This window comes from Saccoglossus kowalevskii, chromosome 11 (genome assembly GCF_978046115.1).
Source record: "Saccoglossus kowalevskii chromosome 11, keSacKowa6.1, whole genome shotgun sequence".
In the NCBI taxonomy this organism is placed as follows: Eukaryota; Metazoa; Hemichordata; class Enteropneusta; family Harrimaniidae; genus Saccoglossus; species Saccoglossus kowalevskii.
The window spans coordinates 16,833,637-16,858,958 of NC_140651.1; the positions used below are offsets into that span (position 1 = coordinate 16,833,637).

The 25,322-nt window shown below is 35.4% G+C and overlaps 2 protein-coding genes and 2 long non-coding RNA genes across 4 annotated transcripts; 3 read left to right on the forward strand and 1 right to left on the reverse strand.

The window, feature by feature from the left end:
* Positions 1-2,873: 2,873 nt before the first annotated feature.
* On the reverse strand, positions 2,874-5,440 carry LOC146736239 (neuralized-like protein 4). The gene is made up of 5 exons (XM_085504934.1): positions 5,243-5,440; positions 4,985-5,129; positions 4,309-4,406; positions 4,017-4,161; positions 2,874-3,780 (listed from the first exon to the last, which is right to left on the reverse strand). Exons 1-5 carry the CDS (start codon positions 5,334-5,336, stop codon positions 3,669-3,671), a joined length of 594 nt encoding a protein of 197 aa, XP_085361060.1. The 5' UTR covers positions 5,337-5,440; the 3' UTR covers positions 2,874-3,668.
* An 822-nt stretch (positions 5,441-6,262) lies between these two features.
* LOC100373659 (uncharacterized) lies at positions 6,263-16,665 on the forward strand. The gene is made up of 16 exons (XM_085504929.1): positions 6,263-6,389; positions 9,053-9,187; positions 9,566-9,709; positions 9,942-10,052; positions 10,186-10,340; positions 10,603-10,726; positions 11,083-11,238; positions 11,649-11,779; positions 12,064-12,385; positions 12,986-13,135; positions 13,565-13,708; positions 13,847-14,001; positions 14,083-14,230; positions 14,342-14,500; positions 15,169-15,299; positions 15,613-16,665. Exons 2-16 carry the CDS (start codon positions 9,053-9,055, stop codon positions 15,812-15,814), a joined length of 2,367 nt encoding a protein of 788 aa, XP_085361055.1. The 5' UTR covers positions 6,263-6,389; the 3' UTR covers positions 15,815-16,665.
* A 696-nt stretch (positions 16,666-17,361) lies between these two features.
* On the forward strand, positions 17,362-21,712 carry LOC144354129 (uncharacterized). Its single transcript, XR_014930820.1, has 3 exons — positions 17,362-17,553; positions 20,459-20,602; positions 21,598-21,712. It is a non-coding gene; the product is annotated as an uncharacterized LOC144354129 (long non-coding RNA).
* A 1,661-nt stretch (positions 21,713-23,373) lies between these two features.
* LOC146736240 (uncharacterized) lies at positions 23,374-25,137 on the forward strand. Its single transcript, XR_014930821.1, has 2 exons — positions 23,374-23,431; positions 24,810-25,137. It is a non-coding gene; the product is annotated as an uncharacterized LOC146736240 (long non-coding RNA).
* The last annotated feature ends 185 nt before the right edge of the window (positions 25,138-25,322 follow it).

Here is a 25,322-nt window from a genome sequence, read left to right on the forward strand (position 1 = left end):
AGTGGGACGGTCCCGGTTTTAGGGGATATTCAAACTTCATCACGTGACCAACACAATTATCTTATTAGTCACACTATAATACTAATTGTACAAATAGTTTGGGTTGTGGGGTTGTTTAAAAATGAAAACAGAAGGGAGAGATGAGCTGCTGCTCAAAGTCAGAAGGGAACTGGTCACTGTCGACCTACTCTGACCTTTGTTTAGTGGCCCCAGGCTAGAAATAAATGTATGATTACAGTATTGACAGGTCTGCTATTGTCTAGTATGGCTTGTTGATACGTTTAAACTAGAGCTTTACTAATTTTTTAACTTTGTAAATAGCTACCATTAAACGCAAAAAATAAACGATTTTTAAAGTGCCTTTATAGTCTCCTTTATTAATGAAATGACAAAATAATCGTAAGTGTGACATGGAATAATTATTTTGTATATTGTACATATTCATATTATCACTAACAACTGATTGGAAGCATGTTATTTTGTTGTTAGAACAAAATTAATAACAGAGAATTTGTGAAAACCTATGTTGTAAACATTGATATGACATGTTTCAACTTTTGCATACACAAAAATTAGAAGTATTTATTTTTATTTTTTGAGATGGGTAAACGATTAAAAAAGTGTGTTAATTGACATAGCCATATATTACCACACAACAAATACTAGTAGCTAGGATACATCCTGTCGATAACTACTTTAAGACGTCGATAAAGGTACTGGACAATGACGACCCAGTCTTTTGCCTGTGGTGACCTACCGGCTGTGAATTCAAAAAATAGTGTGTGGTTTTTGTATGATGAGGAATAATGAAATAGGTTGTTTGCTCGGAGATACATATCCTGTTTCGTATCCTCCTCAATACGTTTATGGCTTATTTGGATATATACTTGTGTCGCCTTAAACCCTTCGCCGAAAAATAAATGAAAGATTCTATAGGAATCTATGTTGAAATACTGTTTTATAAACAATAAATACTAACATTTTTTAATATTGCAGGACACTCATGTTTACATATTATATAATTTATGATATTATTCACCGTATGGGACTGGAATTTAGATATATGAGATGAATAAAGCTAACTAATGAGCACTGTTTCACACAGTTGATATTTCGAAACTGTGTTACACTATACATAGAAATTCATTCTTATTATTCAAAGTATTTATTGTGAAAAAATAAAATTACCACGCATGCGTCAAATGACCTGAATGTAGGATGGCACCAGTGTTGTTCAAACGCCTTTTCGTAATACAATTACGCACACAGACACGGATGCACGCCCAGAGGTCAATTAATAATTCCCTGATTTCGGACTGCGTCCAATAAATGTATTAGTGTAACTAATAAATCACGCCATCTCAGATGGTATGTATAGAGTAAACATTGAAATCAGACCAAACGAAGAAAACATCATATATTTACGTATCGAAAAGTGAGTTTCCTATGATAATCAGACTTTATACTTTTATTCCTACTGTATGTGAAAAAGGTCATAATGAAATTGCACAACAGCAACCTGTAACATATATAGGTACTTTTTAATTATCTTTTCTCTTAATTTACTTCAAAAATCGTCAGACATTGCACAACGAATGTCTGTATTTGCATATCCCGTTCCGTATCTTGTTCAACATGTTTACCACTAGTATATAGATTTAGTTGTGACGCCATTTCCGCTGCTTCAGAAAACCCCTGTACAAACTATATAATAACAAACTAATACGGCTCTAATCATGGTTAAAAATGGCGGTTGGCAACGCCTATATTAGTGCAACAAAGCAGTGTGATAGCGAATTATTGCCAGAACATAGCAGGTTACGTCAGAATGTATCTAACAACTGGTCACAAAAGAACATCAAATATCTTGCTCTAATTTGCAGTAAATTATATATATATGCAGTCAAATCACACTATGACGGAAAACATAGTTTCAAGGGTACACGACATATTGACTGACGAACTGTTTCGTTCTTGTCTGATTACACATAACGTCAATCTAAATATCGTATGTACGTATTATACAAAGTATCCATGATGTACATAATGTCAATACACACGCAGAAGTAACAGAGCGCTATTTAGTCAATTATTAACATACGATCGTTAAAGGGGAGGGGTCGTACGTCACCTGCCCACGCCCGGGAATCCAAAACGACGATAACAACGCGTGCTAAAAACGCAAAGACTTATGGGTAGATGCATGTTTGTGAACAATGACACGCTATGGCCATGTGATGCATGCGCAGGTGACGACTCCCCCTTAAAGCTGCCAGTGGATGTCGATGAAAGCACTCGAAATGGTAACTGGTTACACATAACATCAATCTAATTTTCGTATGCAGCTATTATATAATGTATCCATGGTGTACATAATGCTAATACAAACATAGAAGTTACATAGCGCTATTTAGTCAATTATTAACGTACAACCGTTAAGGGGAGGAGAATTGAGTTCCAAGCGACGATAACAACGCATGCTAAAAACGCAAAGACTCATGAGTAGACGCTTGTTTGTAAACAATGACACGCTATGACCCTCTGACGCATGCGCATGTGACGACTGCCAGTGGATGTCGATGAAAGCACTCGAATTGGTAACCAGTATTGTGAAAGTAGTGACCTTTCAGCAATAAATTCAAAACCCTGTGTGTAGTCATTATATACTACATATAATTGACGTAGTTTGCCTGAGGATACATATCCTGGTTACTATCCTTCTCAGCATGTTTACAACTCATGTCATATCTAGTTGTGGTACCGTTCGCTTTGCTTCTTTCACTGTTGCTGATATGAATTAGATTATGTTGAAATATTATTTCATAGAAAGAAAAATCAACATTCTTTGACAATCTGTATATGACTAAACACAATTGTGGAATAAAATATTTGGCGATGAACCAATTTAATAATACAATGTTATAAAATTAAAGATACATATCAGTTGTTTATCTAATCATGCAAACAAGCTGTGTAAAACTTCATAGCGTCCCAAGAAAAAAAAACTGTAGTAAGTTTTTAGACTTTGCAATTATTAAATAAACAAGTGAGCATTTACCTGTAAAGCATGTTCAGTAGTGCATAGGTTGCAATTTTGGATTCATGCCAGTTTTCAACAATACACAATAGCCAGCTCCTTTTGTTCAGCAGCCTCATATTACTAACGTTGATTAAATACAAAAATGATCAACACAATTATCTTTTTAGTCACACTATCTTACTAATTGTACAAATAGTTTGGCTTGTGGGTTTGTTTAAACAATGAAAATGAGATGAGCTACTGCTCAAAGTCAGTAAATGTACTGGTCACTGTCGACCTACCCTGACACTTGTTCAGCGGCCTCAGACAAGAAATAAAAATACTGAATGGACATTCTTTATTACGTCTAACAAATAATATATGGTTACATATCCTGAATTTGACTACACGTTATTATGAGTGGTTAGTAATTGCTGGTTTTGAATTTTTATACAACATACCACGTATCCCTATTATTTTGACGTTACTACAGTCGTTTACATCTCAACTCAGTATTTAGCATTTTTTATATGTAGACTAACCTAACCTAAACCATTTAGCTAATTTTCACCAGTAATCCGTATGGTATAACATCCCATCTATTCGTCGTCGACCACTCTAATGTGTCATCACTGAAGAATGGGTCGATTCAACACGCTCCTGCCAGAGTATGTCTTCCTACTTTATAGCTGAATGGGCGAATCCATACTTGTATCGCTACACTCGCGTTGTATACCCAGCGACTTATACAATCGTACCATCTTATGCAGGAATGTGCATTTACAAATTATGAAAAGAAAAATAAATATGTTACAACTTATAGTGAATTGTTGGTGAGAAATAAATTATTCAATTGTCTGATTTAGATCGCTTAACATAGGTTTGCATGAATCCCCATTGATTCATTCATTCAGCCATTCATTTATTTGAATTGATAAAATACACTTTAACGATGTCTTGATAAACAAATGATTCCTCCAATTCATTACTAACTTACTTTTTAGGTGTGGCATATGTGGGATTCCCAGCGTATAATATACTAGGGGACACAAATATTTGCTTCGTGTTGAAACCAAATTGGTTACAAGCTGGAATATGGAATTCTCTCTCATTTACAATTTTACCGGAGGGAGTGGTGTCACCTGTAACAAAGGGCGGTTATATAGGTTATTTAGATTGTACACGATACTGCATAAACACAAGTTCCAACTGGTTTTGCAGATCAAATTAAAGCAATGAATCGATATTAATACGTAATTTATTACTGTAATTTTATTTTCTCTGCCTACCTGGTATGAGAAGCCGATGGGTAAGTAGTATATCTTTGAGGTTTTCAGATTTGGTACCGTGATATGCTACATGATACTGGGGATAAGCATTCCGAACTCTAAAATACAATATCAAATGAATTACTCAGATATATGTTAATTTATGCAATGGGTGGAGGACTATATTGTGGCATACGAACTAATGTTTTTTCGGGACAAAAACAGGTCATAAAACAGAGCAGAAGAGCAATTGCCAGATTTCAAGCTATAAACTAGTGACAGAGTTGTACTTTGTTGAAATCCCAGGCAACCCACTACCTGTAGTCAAGGCATTGTATATTGCATTTATAAAAGAATCTGATATGTTCTCGAAAGATTCGACATCAGAAAATCGATAAGCTGAAAAATATACGTGGAAAAGATTTTTGACTGTAATTTGAATTTATTACAGTCAAATGCCATCATGTTTTTAAAGTGTGTTATATAGCCTTTTGAATTTTGAAAGATTATATTTAATTCAAAACATAGTACTTCAATATGAAGATTCATATAAGCACGCCGCGGTTTAATTCTATAGAATTGTATAAGCGGATCAACGCTTAGCAGCAGTATTAGTAATTTGAATTTTACGACAGTGGGAATTATTGTCTGTTCAAATGCCATAAAGCCTAAGTTTGAATGCAATCAGCTCACTTACTTCAGGGGAAAGCGAACCCATCCAATTGGTAGTGCATATACTTTCGATGGTATTCCTCTTTCGTAGTACATAGCGTCTCCTCGCACTCCATGGCAATGCACACAGTAGCACGTATCATACTCCATACATGGCCACAATTTACTAGCTGTGAAAAAAAGACAATAATGCAATACCACATTTCTACACTTATATTTAGATAGATTTGGCGATTTAAGCATGTACGTGATTGTTAAATTTGAATATGTAATGCCAACACACCTGGTAGGTGAAGTGAATTTAGATAGCGTCGACATATTCGGTAGTAGCCGCAGTACGTGTTAATATTTACTATTGGTGTTAAAGAAGGCGACATATTCCAGTATGCTTACACAAGCCAGTTATTTCGCGAAGAGCAATTACACGTGCTCGCTCCAATGACAACAGAACTTGCAAACCACACTTCATGACCATGCTACACTCAAATTTACATATTAATATATTGTTCACCAGACAGCGTAGTTGACCCGTCACACTATACGATACCATAAATATGCAAATGCAGGTTTACTGATGTTTTTTTATATTTGCGTGTCTGTATTACTGACATTATTCAGTTCATTATTCATGCATATACAAATTATATACATATACAGCAAACGACAAGTTGTTATGCGCCGTATTGTTACGCAGTAGTTTCAGTGGCGTCATTCATGTGATATATCATGTAATATTCACTTGGCGGGCAATATACCACGTGATATCCATTTTTATTCAATTGAATGTGACCAAGTCTCAACCAATCACACCATGAGTAACAACAGTGAGATGTGATAATTTTAGGTTTTAAAACGCACTTAGTGGGGCATTCATTTTTATATGTCTACTTTTACGAGTATTGTCTGCCAGCAGTCACGCAAAACGTATCCTGAAGTACATCCGGGCTCATTGTTATTGAGAGCTCAGTGGGACGGTCCCAATTGTACTGGATATTCAAACTTGGGAACACTGAAAAATGCAACATTAGCAATATGTTACGCATCCCCCGGGGCTGTAGTGCCATTTCGCATGACTAATTCATGTCATATATGGTCATTGAAATTAACCATGGCAATAAACACATGGCAATTTGTTACATAACTATGGATATACCTTATATTATTATTACATGTCCTGGTCATCTCTGATTTGCATGGCAATTAGCTTTTAATAAAAATGTGTTCTTTTAAACATTAGAGCACCGAAACACACTTTATATTCTAATATGGGTAGTAGTTTTACTTCACGATTGTTGCAGTTTAATGACCAGCGCCATCATCGGTCTCTATTTTTGAGTGCGTGGGGGTGTAAGGTAGCAGTATATAGCGAACACGCCGGATATCAATATAAATCGCCTGTACACAACAGTCACTGTTTCACCAAGGAAAGGGTATGTATATAGCTATTAATAATACTCTAATTGTAGTATGAACTTTTCACATAAATTGTCGTTGCTATGTATGTATTGCGTTACGTTGAACGGCATGACATATTGCTGACGTTTGTAAGGCCAGATTTTCTCACTCTCAAATGCTGTACATTATCGTTGCAAACTAAGAGGGGCAATGACAAAATAATGTGACGTTAGCGATATTTCTAGCACCCCAGCGCTGAAATGTACTTCCGTGTTGGTCGTCGCACAATTCAATGCTCCCCAGAGGCGACGGCACGACATTTTGTATGGAGGGGCGAGATATGCTCATCACCCTTCGCGCTGAAGGCACGAGGATACTAGGCGAATCCAGTGGCATACTCCCTCTTAAAAATTTTGAAATCTAGACCCTCTGAAACGCTATTTCCTGCATTTTGAGGAGCAAATTTTGCTGACAAAAAGGGTTTCAGTTTCATTTTCGAGGGGGTGAACCCCCCCCCCCACATTTTCTCGAACGCCCCGTCTGCCCCCCCCCCGTGCCGCCGCCATTGACTGTAACTCAAATTTACGCTTGACAATCTACTCGACTTGCAAAATTACGTAGTTTTAAATGTTCTCTGATCTTAGATAGCAAACGGCTTTGTTTCAGCATTTACTACGAAATTACCCCCGGAGAATTTACTCTTTCATAGTTCCAAACTGCACCCGTTTGTTAGATTCGTTGTTCTTAAAATGCCCCCGTCGAAGTACTTTTTTATTTTTCCAATCAATACTATTTTACTACTGGTGGACTGTTTTTTTTAGAACTAGATTGTTTCAAGTGAAAAGCACGGAGTTCGCAGAATACAAACGCTGATTTGTGCTGTATGTCTGATTGCCGGTCGACAACACTTCCGGGTTCACGACTGAGCCACTGCAGACAGCAATATTGTTTGGCATTGTTTGCGTCATTCTGAAAAGACTTTCGTCATGCACTTTGAACTCCAAATAACCAAGGATTGCAATTTGCTTACGACTTCCTCTTATATATAAATACACTATTTGTTTGAATTCTAACGAACGAATTTGCCAACAGACCGCCGAGCCGTGTGCACACTCTATTGAACGAGCTAAGGGGTTTAGAACCTTGCGTCCATGGCTCAAATGTACCTTTAACTACTGTAAGCGTTGTCGTAGCGTCCTTTACGATTTTACTAGATACATTGTCAACAATAAAATCACTGTATGTGCAGTCCAGTGAGGCTTTAACAACTTGTTACCATGACATTAGTCAGTGTGCTATTTAGCACACCTGGCCCTCAGTCATCGGTCGAAAAGTAGCAGTTATATGGTGTGACGTCCTACCCGTCGCGTCCAGAATCAACCTGTAATGTTCCCATGTATGCTTACACAAGCCAGTCGCTTCGCGAAGAGCAATTACACGTGCTCGCTCCAAGGACAACAGAACTTGCAAACCACACTTCATGACCATGCTACACTCAAATTTACATATTAATATATTGTTCACCAGACAGCGTAGTTGACCCTTCACACTATACATAACCATTCATATGCAAATGCAGGCTTACACATGTTCTTTTATATTTACGTATCTGTATTACTAACATTATTCAGTTCATTATTCATGCATATACAACTAGAAAGCAATCACAATAATAATAATATACAACAACTCTCACAGCCAAAATTAAAAAATATATATGATTAAGTTCTGTTATCAACATTATACATGACGCGTAACAGCAGCAATGAAGTCACTTTTACCCCATTTCAGTTCAATAAGATAAACATTGAGATGTGATAATATGAGGTTACTTTACGAGGATACCTCAAAGTATGCACGAAGTCAGTACAGCTGGAGTATCGACCGACGCGCAGCCACGGTGTGCTATCTGAGTGCATACTTTGAGGTATCTTCGTAAAACTTTATTATTATACATCTTTTTCTTTCAAGGATACATCATAGGAATGCCGAAATCCAAAATGTTTAGAACAGAATCAGCAAACTTCTTTATGTGAAGTCCGGTCAAACCCTGGTGGCAAGCCATGTTTGTTTTTATTATTAGATATCGCGCTTACGCGCGTAATCATACCATATTTATAATTCGCACTTCCTATTATGGTAGGATGAAAATAACCCCGAAAAATACCGCACAATTACGGTACGCTGTAACTTGTGGCGTTACGGTGACAGATATACTATATCACACAGCTTACACGAATTCTAAACAATATTAGGTTCAAGTAATCTTTCATGGAGTAATATCGTTATGTCTTACCATACAATAAGTTTGTACTAATTTAAACGAATTTAATGAAAAAGTGAATTCAAGTTATCGATATGAATCAACAATTTATTCTGCCCAATATTCAAATGACCTTGTATATGTTTGCTTGTTGTTTGTTAGAGCTGCTTCTACTTCTTCCACTTTACATTTTCATTGTCACTTCTCATATCCTCGGGTCATTCATTAATATTCCGTGATGCTATTTCTCCTTTTATTTGACGGTTCGAATTGCATATTGTCCGCATATCGAAACAGTGGAATGTCACTATCTGAAACGCGTTTCAGCATTTTATTACCATATCATTCACGTGGGCAAACGATGCCCAGTTTTAGATAATCGTTTTTTGCCCAGTTTAGAATCTCAACATTCTCTCAAATAATGTTTATATTTAGATGGCGTATCATCCTAGCAGCGTCTCACGTAACAAACGATACAAAGACCGTGTTTATGGCACAATCTACGGAGCATGCATTGGCAATGCTATAGGAACATTGACTGAGAACATGAAAAAGCGCCAAGTGAATCATGTAAGTATTTCAAAATCAGTCAGACACTCAAAAAACAAATAAATTACACAGTCATCAGTATTCTCCCTATTGTTTCTTGACTCATTTGAATATAATTTGCATACTAATTAACATAATGTACAGTTATATTTTTTTAAATAAATGAGATTTACTGTATACAAAGAAACACAATATTGGATTAAAATGGGAATATTGCAATACATATATTAGCCAATATTGTTAATTGCTTACAACTATCTAAAATTCGCATCTGTAGTTTTGAAGAAACAAACCTCATTATAATCACCACTGCTAATGGATTATATACAGTACATGTTGTTGAATGCACTAGAACTGGGTCATACTCTGGGCTGTTTTGTCGGCCCAATTATCTTCCAGAAATATCCATCCAAATATTTACAATCATATATTAGAGAAGCGCTACGTACATTTCGTGGAGGAATGACAGGATCAGGCTGCAGAATACATGATAGTGACTTGATGTTTTTAGTTGTGCAATCTATTACTGAATGCAATGGACAGGTATGCATATACTTTACATAATAAGGTGGCTCTGTTCAAGATATTACATGTGAGATGTCACATATGTATTCAATGCTTATCGTTATTTCAATTATTGCCTTAGAAGCCATTATGCAAACATCGAGGCAGTGTATTTTTGTCAAAGAGGTTGGCATCAGTAGGGACGCCTGCGGGAAAATACAAATGTCACAAAACTCGAAGCGCATGCCATTCAGTCTACATTTCTTAACAGATTGATGCAAAGGATTTTATCGACAGATTACGTCTTCTCGACAGACATGGTATAGGACGCACTACACATAAAGTGATTAACCATCGCTTGGCCAGCATAGACCCACATCTTGTGAGTAGTGTATACCACAAATAATGTTTATACATGGTTAGAAACGTCATAATGCGCATGAATAAGCAAATATGCCATGATGAATGTTATACTAGATATTTAACGACAATTATATCATGATACTATTTGAAAGGCTGCAATCGAAGTTTGGAAAGACAGTGGTAAAGCATCAGCACCAAATGGAGCAGTTGTGCGCACATCTGTGGTTGGTATCCACCAGTGTAACGACATTCAGGAAGTAATTAAGAACACCATCAATATTTGCAAAATGACACATGCTGACCCACGGTAAGCTAAGTGTGAGGATCAAATCTTGATATTAATTTTTATGTATACTGCACGTACTGAGCCTTGATCTTTGAAAGTTCCGTAAACACATTAATTATAGCAAACTAGATCTCGAATGTTGAATAAACAACAAATGAAATAAATTGACTCTTAAGGTAGCAGGAGCATTATGTATACTGATATTAGTTGCTGGAATGTCCCATAAACTTATAAACAAGACATCATTAAGCAAAATATGTTGTTGTTTTTTGTCCTCTTGCAGATGTGTTGCTTCTTGTATTGCCGTGACAACAGGTATTGCACTGATGCTACAAGGCAACGAGTACTTCGAAATCAATGAAACATGCTTTGATCATGCCAGAAAATACCTTGCATCACAAAAACAGGTATTTATTGCATTTTAAATCAAAACAAATTGTTCATTCAGCTTATTAAGGACACGTTATCGTTCGAGGTGTAGTACATTTATACTTACTAACCAATGTGCATTGAGTCGTTTGCTGGCCATAAATGCACCGGATATTATGTAGCCGTTTTTCGACGGTCAAGGTGGTTTGGATTAATCAATTTCCTCACAATTGCTCAACAATAAATGTCAGCTCACAAACGATCACAAATTGCGATTAGCATAAGTAATGTACATTATCATGTCATCTTGTAAACATGTATGTCGACGACAATAGGGAACTGCATATATTATTGCCTGCCGGTACATATAATGTATAAACTATTTATATTGCAGGACAGGGAAATGTATAGCTACATGAATGTCGCAAATTGTAGAGATCTACACTTAGACGACGAAGGTTCTAGTTATACTTTCAAGTGTGTTGGAGCAGGTTTTTGGGCTTTGAGACAGAACGATTTCAGAGAAACGTTGATTACGATTGTTAAGGAGGTACAGATTCATCTGTTAAATATTTGTCGATTTTATTTTTTGACTATCAAATTGCCGATACAATAATATATTAAAATATGCATATACCCACCCACCAGTGTCAACTGCAGTATACACTTATACGGGTGACTAATTGCCCACTAAAGCACACTGTTCTGCACGCCACTCTATTACATAATATAATGGTAAGACACTTGAAATGAAATGTTGCAAAAAATCAAAACTTTTGATCAAAACCTACGACAGATGTCTCATTGTGTCTGTTTGGTTCAAAACACGAATTTAATTCAGTGAAAACTGCAAAAAATTGCAAATTTACTCAAATTGAAAAGGTTAGTTTAACGTTGTTTGCAATGGAACATTGGTTACTTAATCATCTAACCTTATATTACTTATATTTGAATCCACAGGGAGGTGACGCTGATTCTAATGGAGCTGTAGCTGGTGCGCTATTGGGATGTAAATTAGGGTACTCTGGATTACCACAAGACTGGTTAGAGGACCTTCTGCTCGAAAGCAAATTATCGTTGTATATTGAGAGGTAAACACAGACAAAACATCAACATATCTAAATTCGAGTTTATACTTCAAATTACGAATTGAGAAAGAAGGATAATTGCTGTTGTTTTTCACAAGACAATGAACAAAATAAAAAATATATAAAAATTTTCAAATAAAAAATACAAATTGACACATGATTTATGCATGCACTATCGGAGACAGTCAGAGTATAACAAGTTCGTTCAAGATATATACTCAGATTATCTGTATCAATTAAAAATTTTCACAATCCAACAGCATTTTTGGATAATTTTATTGTTATAGATTTATAAACATAGGCATTCCAGGAATAACAAGTCAGAGGTATAAACCCAAAGAAACGTATCATGCGTCATCGGTAGCAAGCTGTTTGAACTACAGTGGTAATCAAAGTATACCCTTAGGACAAATAAAGACATGTCTACCCTATAGAGGTGTTCATGGTTCTGATGTTGATAGAGTTGCCACACATACATTTGCAGCAAACAAGTCTTTACTACCACGGGAAATCTTGTTAGACAATATTCTAGGGACAATCTACGGCAACTGCATAGGAGATGCCATTGGTCTTTTAACGGAATTTATGGATAAGCATGAAGCAAGACATGTAAGCACCAACGTATGAATAACAGATTCGGATATTTTAGATTTAGTATGTTTTTAAATAGATATACAATATAGAGACATACGGCAACATGATTTCTTTCCTGTATTTACATGAAATGTTTAAATATTGCCCCTTTAGTGGTCTATAGTGATTTTCATACCCCCGCCTTCTATCTGCATTCACATTGCGTTCTCCTTAGAGCGTTCTTGGTCAGCACCGACGTGGCACGCATAGAACGTTCACAACGTAGAACGCGCCGCAGCAATCCCGGATGCGACGTTTCAGAGGCGACTTTGTCGTATATATTTGCTTCATTCAAAAAATGTCCTCAACATCAAAACGGCGTTGTTCCGCTGTCTAGTTGAGAATGCTAAACTTTTTTTAAAACCTTGAAAGCAACAGCAGCCGGGACAGTGTTGTTAAGTTCAATTATTGATGCTTAGAGTGAATATGAAGAAGTTTCAGTGACTTCCATGTGATTAACCATGTAATGTCCGCTTGGTGGGCTGAATAAGTTTCAACCAATCACAGCAGGCCTAACAACAATGAGATGTGGTAAATCACGATGTATATCATACATGTATATATACATGATTGCAGTTTTACCGTGATGCAGAACTGGAATACCAATTGAAGGAAAGGGTAGACAAGCATAAAGACCACCAGCGCAGATGGAAGGTAGGCGATTGGACCGACGATAGCGATCAGATGATTTTGATATTACAATCACTGGTAGATAATAGTGGACAGGCAAGTTTTTTATAGATATTTTACACAGTCTGATATTGACCGACTGATACGAAGATTACCATATGACGAATATTGACGAGATAGTTTGCGAGAACTAATAATGTATAACAAATTCAAATGACGTCTTGTCCACCACCGGAATCAACGGGAATATCACAAGGCTGTTTGGAATATTTGAGATTTTATGACGTCATAGTTGGAAATGATTACACAAGTAAATTCATGTCAATAGAAAGACCTGATAACATTATTTGATGGCTTGTGGGACAGAATGAAACCCCTGACAACTTTCCTTGTATTTTTTGATATATATATATATATATATATATATACACATATTCTTCCTATTTTGACCACGGTTTGTTTTTGCACATGGTATGCAAACTATTTTCTTTGTAGTTGGGTATTAATAATAACATTTCTTTATAGGTTAATCCGACAGACTTTGCGTACAAACTTTTAAATTGGACGACAAATGGATTTCGTGATCTTGGTGACACAGGAGGCCTTGGCATAGGTACCACAACATACAAAGTACTTAGTCATTCAGTGTTTCGCAATAACCCAAAACAGGTAAACCACTTCAATTGAACAATTTTACTTATCTTTTTTATATGTCGTGAACGAATCTTCCAGATTATAGTCAGAATAGACTCCATTCTGGTATAAGTTTGTATAACCATACAACACAAACATCACTTATTTTCGTAGGCAGCTCATGAGGTGTGGAGTTCTAGTGGTGGATACTTGGCACCAAATGGAGCAGTGATGAGAACATCAATACTTGGCATTCATCAGTTTGAAGATACTGAAATGGTCAAAGAGAACACGGTGAAAATATGTGAAACAACCCATGCTGATCCAAGGTAAGGCGATAATAGTTTCACCAGATTTAAATTCGGTAAAAAATAGTGGTTGTATATCTTATTATTTCGTATTAATTACAGATGCATTGCATCCTGTGTTGCTGTGACGACGGCTATTGCTTTGATGTTACAAGGAAAACATTTACGGCAATGCGGAGAATACGATGTGGAAATGATTGTGAAAGACAGTTTTAGACATGCAAAGGATTACTTGAAAAATTGCTCGTATGTAAGTATGTATAGCAAAACAATACATGTATGCCCGTTTGCACTTTATAAATTTTGCATCCTGTCTGTATTTATTTACCTAAATAGAGATAAAACTGAATATAAATTTCAGATTGATGAGTTACAACGTTACATGAACACATGTGATATTAGAAGCTTGAGGCTAGATGAGCCTGGAAAAATCGGTTACACGTACAAATGCTTAGGGGCTGGTTTCTGGGCCTTGCGACAGACAGATTTCAGACGTGCTTTGACTATTATTGTAAAAGAAGTAAGTGGCATTCTGTACTTCATCCTTTTAACTCGGTCAATATGCATTTTGTTCGATATCAGAATAAGCAAGACTTAGGTTTTAAAATGGAATTGTATCAAAGATTAGATGGTTTTGATATGGCAGAGCGGGTTATTATCCAGCTTGATCAACAATATTTCCAGTATTAGGGTAGCTGATGAACCTTCATTTTGGAGACGTTCAACACTGTGATGATGCTATTTACTATTTTATTTTAAAAACCAGGAAAATAATTGTTTACTCATTGGTCTTTTACTCATGTGTAAAATTGTCCTGATTTTCAGGTAGATATTGTCGTCTACGGGGAGTTAAAGTGTGAATTCTATACGATATTGTCGTCTACGGGGAGTTAAAGTGTGAATTCTACAGTTGAAAATGTTTGAAAACATGCTATTGATGTATTTGAACTATCATTTGTATATCTGTGCTCATTGTAAGAAACAGAATCTCGTCTCTGTCAAGTCATGCGCGTTATCAAAGGCGTTAAAACGAAATTCAAACACACAATCATTGACAATTGGATTGGCGGTATAATCACAGTTATTTGATATTTACTGTATATTTTCCACAATTGCGCAGATTCGGACCATAAACTATGGTACATAGTATAACTGTTTACATACATTGTAGTCTTGTTCTTTCTACAGGCAGGTGACGCAGACACCAATGGAGCAGTAGCCGGGGCATTATTAGGTTGCAAGCTTGGTTACAACAGATTACCAAGATCATGGAAAGAGAACTTGAGATACAAACAGTGGTTACAGTTAAAAATTAATAGGTTCGAATAAAGAACAATGTAACCTACGTTCATGAATTTCTTAAATTATTTATTTTTTGTTCTATCAACCAATTACTATTCAATTGTAACATTGAGCTCATTGTATTAACGATAGACCGCATTGATTTTAACACTGCAAATTATTGTGTTTGTCTTGGTTTTGTGCAAGATAGAAATACCTTATATAGAACTCAATTGATCTATTACTGCAAATCATGTAGTGGTTTATTCATCATATCTACAGTTATTTTCCCTGACATAAATAATTAATGCAGAAAAATAGTACTCACTGAATACACACGTTTTTCTTCAGATTTCTAGATATGGAAAGAATTTCCGAAAACTCATCGCATGCGCCATCAACGTGTGATTGGAAGTCAGATTTAACACCACCGGTGGGAGGAGCACCTGCCTTTACTCGCGCACGTGATACGATATTGTCATCTACAACTGATAGTCGACACCCACGATCGCAATCACAATCAAAGTTATCATCATGGCATCGTTTTTACTAAAACTGACCACTGTCAAATTAAGCAATACACTATGTCGATGGCGATGTGGGCAGCTCTTTTACGCGTATTTAATTAGATAAATGAGTGGCTTGTTTTGAGTATCACACAGATTTAAATGTTCATTTGTTGTTACTCTTATGTCACATTAATTGCTAAGCAGTTCTTCTGTTATTAACTGTGTAGACAATGGGAAGCGGTAGAAACAAATTTCTGTTTGATGTATATTTAGTCTACTAAATAATGCAATGAATCATGAGTAGCATTGCATCATAGGTGACGTCACCTGATCATTGGAAGGTATTATTTCAGCAGAGTTAAAGCTGTATTCATATATTGGTAGAGGTAACCACTGTATTGATTGGTCGTTTTCTTGTTGGATGATATTTAGCAACCGAAATAATATATAGGCGTTGCGTGTTTTAAGTACTGAGGGAGGTCGAAATACATGTAGTAAAAAGATTTAAACAATTACCACTAATCGAAACTTACACATGTTAATTAAATATCAGGCAACTGCAATTAATGACATGCACACATGCACTGTACCCTCGATTACCTGCGCATGCGTATAGTTATATATATCATACATTTGAATTGCACTCTTGTTTATTCAATTTACTACTAGTTTATGGTTTATGCATTTATTTATATACTGTTTTATTATGAATTTAAGCTCAATATTTGTACAAATTATAGCAAATGTTCAGCCTTATTAATAACTAATAATATTGTAATATAGAAAGCATGATTTTATATCTTGGCTTTAATTATAAATATTTCGAGTATTATTAATATAACATATCTTCATGTACACTTTATAATTAATAAAATATTTACTTTTATTACTCAAATGTTATTCAATTATGATTTGAGATATATTTTACATATAAAGAATATACAATGCATTACTTCAATTCTATGGGAATTATATACTAGCACTTGTGTGTCGTATATAATCAGAATAATATGTTTACATTTACATGTCATGCAGCAAATTGTTTTTATTTATAAATAATTACTATTTGTTGTTTGTAAATAATAGTATATATTCGTGTGTTGCATTTCAATGCTATAAAATTAGAATACTTCATCGAATGTAAATAACGAAGGGTGAGCATCGAACTGTGTAATTAATTGTGACCGGCGACTATAATCTTATAGATTTGTAAACCATGAACGTTGGTGATCCTTGTGAATTTTTAGATAAAAGGGAGGAAAAGTTATGGTCCAAAGTGTAAATGTAATGTAACATTCGTGAAAAAAGTACTGAAAGTATTACAATCCTAAGAAAATGAGAAATCTGAATCAGAAATTTATCTAACCGGAACAATGACACCGACTAGACCCGGGAGGGATATAGTGTATTTAGTTTATAGAGGGAATGTCCCTTGATGACCTTTGACCTCATGAGAGATACAATTTGTATAGTTTAACCATTCTCGCCGCCAGAGTTTATTTCCGCTTCGAGAAAAAATATGAATGCTTGTACGACGATGATCTGTCAGCGGCCTTTCCACATTCAATGATGTGTGTCCTACTATTATATCAAGAGACCACTACCAAGAAAGCTAAAAATAGTACATTCGCAAGAATACATGACGGATGAATGAAGAATTCTGGGAATTATCAAAGATTACGCTGAGGTCAAGCAAAGTCGTCTTACTTTGGTACAGCACTCTCAGGTGTGGCGAGTCAGAGGTAATTTGTTCCTATTCTACCTCGACAACGTCGGATGGTTGGTGAGTATGATCACATATACAACGAACGCAATCGATCAACATATGACAATTTCTGCTTACAACTCTACCAAGGGGGATTTACATTATAACACGATCTAAATCCAACTTTAAGCCTATAAACGTTCCATTGTTTTTAGTGCCAAACCCCTTAGTCAAGGTAGAAGCCTAGTCATATTTTTTGTCAACATTGGTCATAAATCGCACGATATTGTTCATTAGTTTATTATGTATAATCATAAAACTAATGTCGCATGGTATAATAAAATAATGTTATTTTGTGTGTTACAGTTAAACTTTTTGCTAAACGTGTTGCTATTTTTAGAACAATTCCATATAACATAATATTAAAGAAAAATTGCATTTTTTTACACTTTTTAAAAAACCTGATTTTTTAAATAATTCAACAACAACAACAAGTACTCCATCATTAACTATATATGATTTTTTCACCAGGCTAGATTATGAGATATTGCATAATATCTCTGCCATAGAAACCTGTGGTAAATGTGTTATAATAGTGTCAAAATGGCAACTTTCTACTAAAATTAAACCATCAATTTCTCGAAAAATAGGCTGGTGACCCCCAACTATTTTTAGGTCAACATCTTTATTGCAAAATGAATGAATTCTGGGTTTTAAAATTTATGAATACGCTTCTACCTTAAAGACAACAACAAATATTTCATTAGTGTTTGTGAGCTCTTGTGTAATTGGTCAATGTATGGACAGTTCTTCCAATTCTGTTTTTTACTCCCTGACAATTTGGGCCCTGTTACGTCCAAACGCCACTCTCTTGATGGAGATATGTGTTGAAAAGTAATCCTTTGTTGTCGATGAACAACTTATGTTTTTTAACATCACTTCACCTATTAACAATTCACCCATAGACGTGATAATTTCATTTCAATAGTAAAAATCCGTTTTCAAAAATCAAAAATTCCGGTAATTACAACCTCATCGGAATTCATTTTCTATTCTTACCCAGAAGCAACACCCAGACCATTCATCAAAACGAGTGGTCTGGGGTATACTAGTACTCTAACCCATGCCAAGGACTTCCTTTTTGTAATACTATATGATAAATCAGACTAACTGTAGCGTGAAAACAAATGAAAATCAATCTAAAATAACGTACTAATACCCAATTGATTCTGGATTCATTGACCAGAGAGAAAGAAATGACATTTGCAATAATAATCGTCGAGCAGGTCCGAGCTGTAACGTTCGGCTGAAGAAACAGACGATACAACAATACTGATACATGAATGCTTTGGCTTTTCCCGATTTTTAATATGTCGTACATTATCTTCGGTAATAACTCCGAAAGTGAAGTATGATATCGTCAACAGAACGTAGCCTTGCAAAACGATCATCGCTTAAGCAGTATACAATTTTTCTGTCTTTGGCGTACTTCAGAATGTCATGCCGATCATATTTTGACAAATAACCTGAATGTACAGCACTAATTTCATCCAACCTCCTGCTCACTTCTTCTTTTCAATATTTTTTTTCACTCGCTGTTGCAACTGCCTATTATAAGTTCCGCTTTATTTTTGAACCGCGCGACCCAGAAATATCGCCCGTCTGCACGCTCGCATTTTAAATATATGGCCATGGCATCTTTTTTGGGGGGGAGATCAATATTTTCTGGTTCCTCTGCTCTCTTAGCATTATCTGTAGCACGTAAATGCCGCAATATCCATATTGTTGAAACGAGGTAGCAGCCCCAGATTCAAATGAAACACAGTCCCGCTCTAATCAGCTTGTGTGGAACATTCACGTAACAAGAGGTCATAGTTCAAATTGCGTTCGCAAACGATTCAAAGTGTGATGGGTTGGAAGTGTCATTCGGAATTAAATAATGGTTAATACTCGTTGAATCCCCGAACATTAGCATAAAAACAACGAGAACTCATATGCCAGTGATCAGTTTTTGGACAATGGGTCAATGTTTTTAATAAGCGAGTGAGAAAAGAAAGGGATAAAAATATGGTCGTTTTCCTGTCGGAAATTAAGCATTATGTCGTTGATTAAAATGCGATAAAATCGGCAGATTAGGCGAAATGAATACTGCTGTCCGTTTCTAGATTGACATGAGTCACCAAGTGAGGACATGGTAGGAGTAGGTAGTTCTAGTATACGCCAGAAAGGAGTCCAGCGAGGGAACAGTCAGTATCTCTTTTACGGGGAAAACGTGAAATCTCGACAGATGTCTTCGTTCTTACATGTAATATTAGGTTTCGAAGGCTTCCGAGTTCAAAAAAGATGATAAATCAACAAAAAAGCATGCGTTTAGAGACATACCTATGCAGAAGTTGGTTTGCCAGTACTTAATCCATTTTTAACACAGATGCTACTCTATTGACCTTGGCTGTGTATTTCATGAATCTGGCACTTGAGGTGGCTGTGAGCCGTGTCGAAAACGTTTACAGAATAATGACCATTGAAAAAAACAGTTGTAAGCAGATGTTTTTATATGAGCATTATGATAATAACCACTGCTTTCATCACATGATTGAACTACCCCGTTGGTACGCAATAAAGAATATACAACCAATCGTGTGACAACTCACACACACGTTATAACTCAGCTTTGAACTGTTAAGCCCTGTTTTTTACAGCGATCAATACAGCGAAATAATAAAACAAAATGAATGCAGAATGTCATTATCATAAACAGTGTGAGCGTTTTTGCAATCGTTGAATCTTCCACGTAAGTTGAACTACACAGAAATTATACACAAACTTCGATTATCGAGCCATGTATAAATCAGAACCGATCGAAAAAAAATTATATATTTGGTTGAGTTGATTTATACATTTACCAGTATGCAAACATATCTCGAGAATCAGAAAAAAACAAGAAAGAACGTGCATTTTATGTATTTGCTTTGTTAACTTTTAGCTTTCAGAGGAAGCGATAAATATGACACCTGTTTCTGTCAAACTTGTCATTACAAGCGGGGAGATGGAGGAGCGTACCTTAGAGGAACTCCGCCGATGCCTTATCCGCTACCCATACAGTAAACTGGACCAGATTTTCAATAAGGTCAGTGCTCTTTCAGATTGTGACCACACTAATGAAGGTGAAGACCACGCAATATGACTCGTTTTTTTTTTACGTTGATGGTGGCATGGTAAGGGTTTGTGTGTGGGATGGGGACAAACATACCATGATATAGCTTGATTAGAAAATATCCTATCACTACTATGATTGTGCGCAAATTCGTTCTTATGTATTCGAAAATACTAAGAACGACCTATTAAGAGCTTCTGTGGCGTCAACACTCAATTGGCAAAATCTTTGACGCAACAATTTTAGTTTTATTTTCTAACCTGATATGTAATTAAAATATGAAAAAAATCAAACAGTTTATTCCTGACGGGTAGTCACAGTAATAATATGGTGCATACGGTATTCGACTCGTTTACGCCATGCATCATTTCGTCAATAGAGGGCGTACTTTACAGGAGAAGTGTATTGGCGTCATTGATGGTATTTCGAACCACTTTGAATAACTCTCCTGACACAAAAAAACCTGAATATTCACTTTTCTCTGAATATCAATTCATTAATAATGAAAATACAGGAAAAAAATATAACAAACTATAAAAACTGTAACGTATTATATTCAACATCTAAACAAAAAAATTTTCTATATTTTATTACATTGACAATAATTAGCTTGTTGCAAAAGTTGCTGTAATATTCACATCCAATCTCGTCTTTGTACATGTAAAATGATTTTTTTACTTACAAATATCTGATTATTATCAGAGACAAATTGTGTTTCATTCTCATCTCTAGCATAATCAACTAGTTTTCTGGGACATTGGGGCGCTCGTTCTCGTAACTTCGAGTTGTCAGCCGGTTTACAGCAACTTCCCGCGCATACATTGCATGAAGAGAAGAAGCTGTGGATTGTCCCTCTTAATGACTAATAACTGTTATTTTTTATAATCGTTTACCTAGCAACTGTTATCAGGAATAATGACTCCCCATTAAATATAAGTACGCTCTTTTTTCATTAATTTTCTGTTTAGAGTTGAAGGTGCTCATAAAGACTGGAATTTTGCATATCATGGCACAAGTTTTGACTTTGTACATGATATATTAAGTAGTTGTCGTCTCCTCATTCCGGGTAAGTCTGTGTAAGAATAGACAGAAAAATATTATGAAGTTAGCAAGAGAACACGGTAAAGTATGCACGCAGGCGGTACAGCTGAAGTGCCTTACTGCCAGTCATTGCGACCACGTACTGTCTGAGTACATACTTTGCAGTATACTCGTAATATCCTTTTCATTATACCTCGTCACGTTTCACTGACCGCTTATTGTATCAAACAATAAGTCGGAAGGAGTTTAAGGCTTGCATTAAACCCAGAACTCGATAAAAGTTGACAATTAGTGAAACCGTCTAGCCTGGAACTTCGTTTAAAAAGCTGTCATCGTCTTGGAAATGACAATGCATTTTTAGATGTACACTATTATTTTATATGCACCGCTGATGGCACAGTCATTTGCCGTGTAATAACATTGGTAATGTTTACAATTAATAAGCAAATGAGATAATATAGTCCTCTCTAAAGTTCACTTTTTTGGCATTCGTTGCTTAACTTGCCAAGTTATAGTTTCAACTGTTCTCAAAACTATACAAATATTACGTAATTTCCAATCTACATATATCTTTGAATTTTTGAATCAACATATATTTAGTTTGTTTTGAATTATCAGATATGCCACCCATGCATTAGAATGCATTTTTTATATCAGTTGAAAGTTCATACCACATATACCTTGCGTAATCACATATATTTTGCGTAATTGTTTATTATTATTCATACAATAAATATGGTCCAATCTTTTAGGGTGTTCATAAAATGATGGATTTGTACTTTGTGTAGTATTTTCCTTCTCTTTCAAATATAATGATGTTATCTGCTTTTTGTGTGTAGCTACTTGGCTTCCTTTTTTCAGTTCTCTTTTATAGTGGATGTTGCTCTCGTCGCTGCTAATTTTGTTTTTATAATTGAATCTAATAAAAATATCTTTTGTATACAATTGTGGTACAAATATATCAGTCCTAACTAGACTTGGATTACATATTTGTGCAAGGACCTGTATGTCAATTGAGATAATCAAGAGGCAAAACGGATCGGACAGCAGTTAGCAAAAGCCGTTTATAGTGGTGTTTCTGGTCCAGTGTTTGGTTTCACTCGTGAATCATATATGAATCGCCATTTATGAAAGCCCCAGGCTGCTATTATGAGATAGATAGTTGAAATATTTGCAGAATAAAGATAATAATATAATATTATATTAATGTATCTAAAGAATAGGCTATTAAAATTAAAATTAGGCAATTGCACTCCATCAGGGAGAATCATAAGAGAAAGAAAAGGGCACTTCAATGACAAGTACAAACCATCCGATGATTACAACACAAAACAAATATTTGTATCTCCAAGTATCCGATATGCTTCACAGCCAGCTTATGCAGACACACAGAGGTCGGTATATGTATTATAAGTATTATTAATCGAGAAATTGACATTTAAAATGAATTAGAAACATTTATGAACGTTGTCTCATAGGCATACATGTAATATATGAAATATGTTGGTATAATACAACCATAAATGTGATCATTTTTTGCCTGCACATCGCTAATTTCACTCCATTTACAGATGGTATGATACAACATCAAAAACGTGGTACGATGCACGGATTGCATTTCAGGTGTGGATACGACCAGAATCTTTTACACTAACAAGGGAAACAATCGGTGCCAGGAACCAGATTGATCCGTACGTGAAAAATAAAGAGCTGGAATGGGCGACTTCTGATAAGTCGGCTGTTATCTTGCGTGGATTACTGGTAAATCTAACTTAAGAGATGTATAGTGAAACTACAATATTTACTGTTAATGGAACTATTTGAACATAGACATTGTCATGAAAATTGCGATTACAACTTGTGAACCTAACTAGATTTGAAGTTGAAAATTGATATTTCGTGAAACAGAAATCTGAGCTTACCCTGAAGGACAGACTAATTACTCCTTTAATGTTTAATAATTTTATATCAAATGAATCGATTATTTTAAACTAATTACTCACTAAATTTAATTACACTCTCCGACAAGTTTTGCGCCCGAGTTGACAAAATTTCAAATGGGTTGTTCTCGAACGGAATTTGAAATAACATTCTATGTTGGCCTACACGACTTTTGTTGTTCACTCATTCGAGTAATTGTTTTTTTAACATTAAAAGCGATAAAATTGGAAATTTAGCGATAGTTTGCAATGCTGTTTCAATACGTTTATGAATTTGTTCTGTTGTACATTTGCTATTTTATAATCAGTATTTGAATGTTATTCGACGCCAAATGTAAATTTTACGCTTGCTCTAACCTTTTTTAAATCAGATTTATGACACCTTAACTGTGACTTTTAGACAAAGTTGAGTTATAATATACTTTTCATATGACCACGAGAAACGGCGTAGTTGGACTATTACATTGCTTTCCAAGTACTCAAATCAGTTGTTTTCAACATAGTAAGAATGAAAAAAAAAAACAATCAATAATAAACTATGTGTACATGATTACATAGTCAATTAAGTTTGCCGTTTTTCAACTATTATTAACTGTTGAAACGTAACCATTTCTCTAGAAAGAGTAGTAATCACATGCTTTTACCGCGTATATGCTTATTCTGCTCTTTAGTTACCAGGAATCTTGCTATAAGATGACTGAGGAGAGATGGTGTAAGTGGCAGTATAATACGATAAATTTGAGTGTAAAACATTGGGATTAAATCTTCACCAGAAAGCTGGATGTTTTGTTTTTTTCTGATATTGAATGGAATAGTGCGAAAGGTCATTTTTATATCATCAAGCTGTAATAATAAACCTTTCATTTTGGCGGGTTAAAGTAAAAACTGAGAAGAGTAATGCGTTTAATGTTAAATGTGTTTCATTCAATAGAAAATAAATCTCATATAGAAATATACTCCAACAAGCAACTCTAGTCAATGTAGTCTGTGCCTGTAAAAACATGTTTATTTCAGTGTTGAAATGGAGAAAGACGACTATTGTATATTTGTTATGTTTTAATAACCTTTGCTTATGAAAATCCCAAAGAACACGTATGCGAATTTCAAGGATTAATATAATTGCCTTTTTTTTCTCAAAATACGAGACGATCGATTAAAGGACGCCCTCAAATGTTCATAATGTTTTTTATCCCTTGCAGAAAGCGTTTTCCGCAAAAACACCACCCACGGCTACGGTCATTTAACATACAGTTAAGATATGAAAATCCTCCTTCATCGACAGGAAGATCAATGCATAAGACCGAAAAACTATATTATATAAGAACATTCAGCAATACCTACATTTTGATTTTAGTAAAGGAAATTGAATCATCAAGTAATGATTAAAGAAATGTGCTTTGATTAAACGTCATTTATTTTCCTGTCATACACAGAGCAATGCCAAATGAATACAATACTATTTTTATACATATTTCTGTGACATCCATAGTTTTGTAAATAAAGTGTGCTGTGAGTTAATTGGAACACTACATACTGTGTTGCGCTGACATTATCACCTTGTTCATGCTAGAACTCATCTGGTAGTATCTATGTGGAATGTGGAAAAAATATTTGACCGGACCCCATACAAAGAAGTTCGCTTAATCTGTTCTACACTTTTTTGTATTTTGGCATTCAGGCAGTACGCGGTCGCATCGACCCCGCTGCGCGTC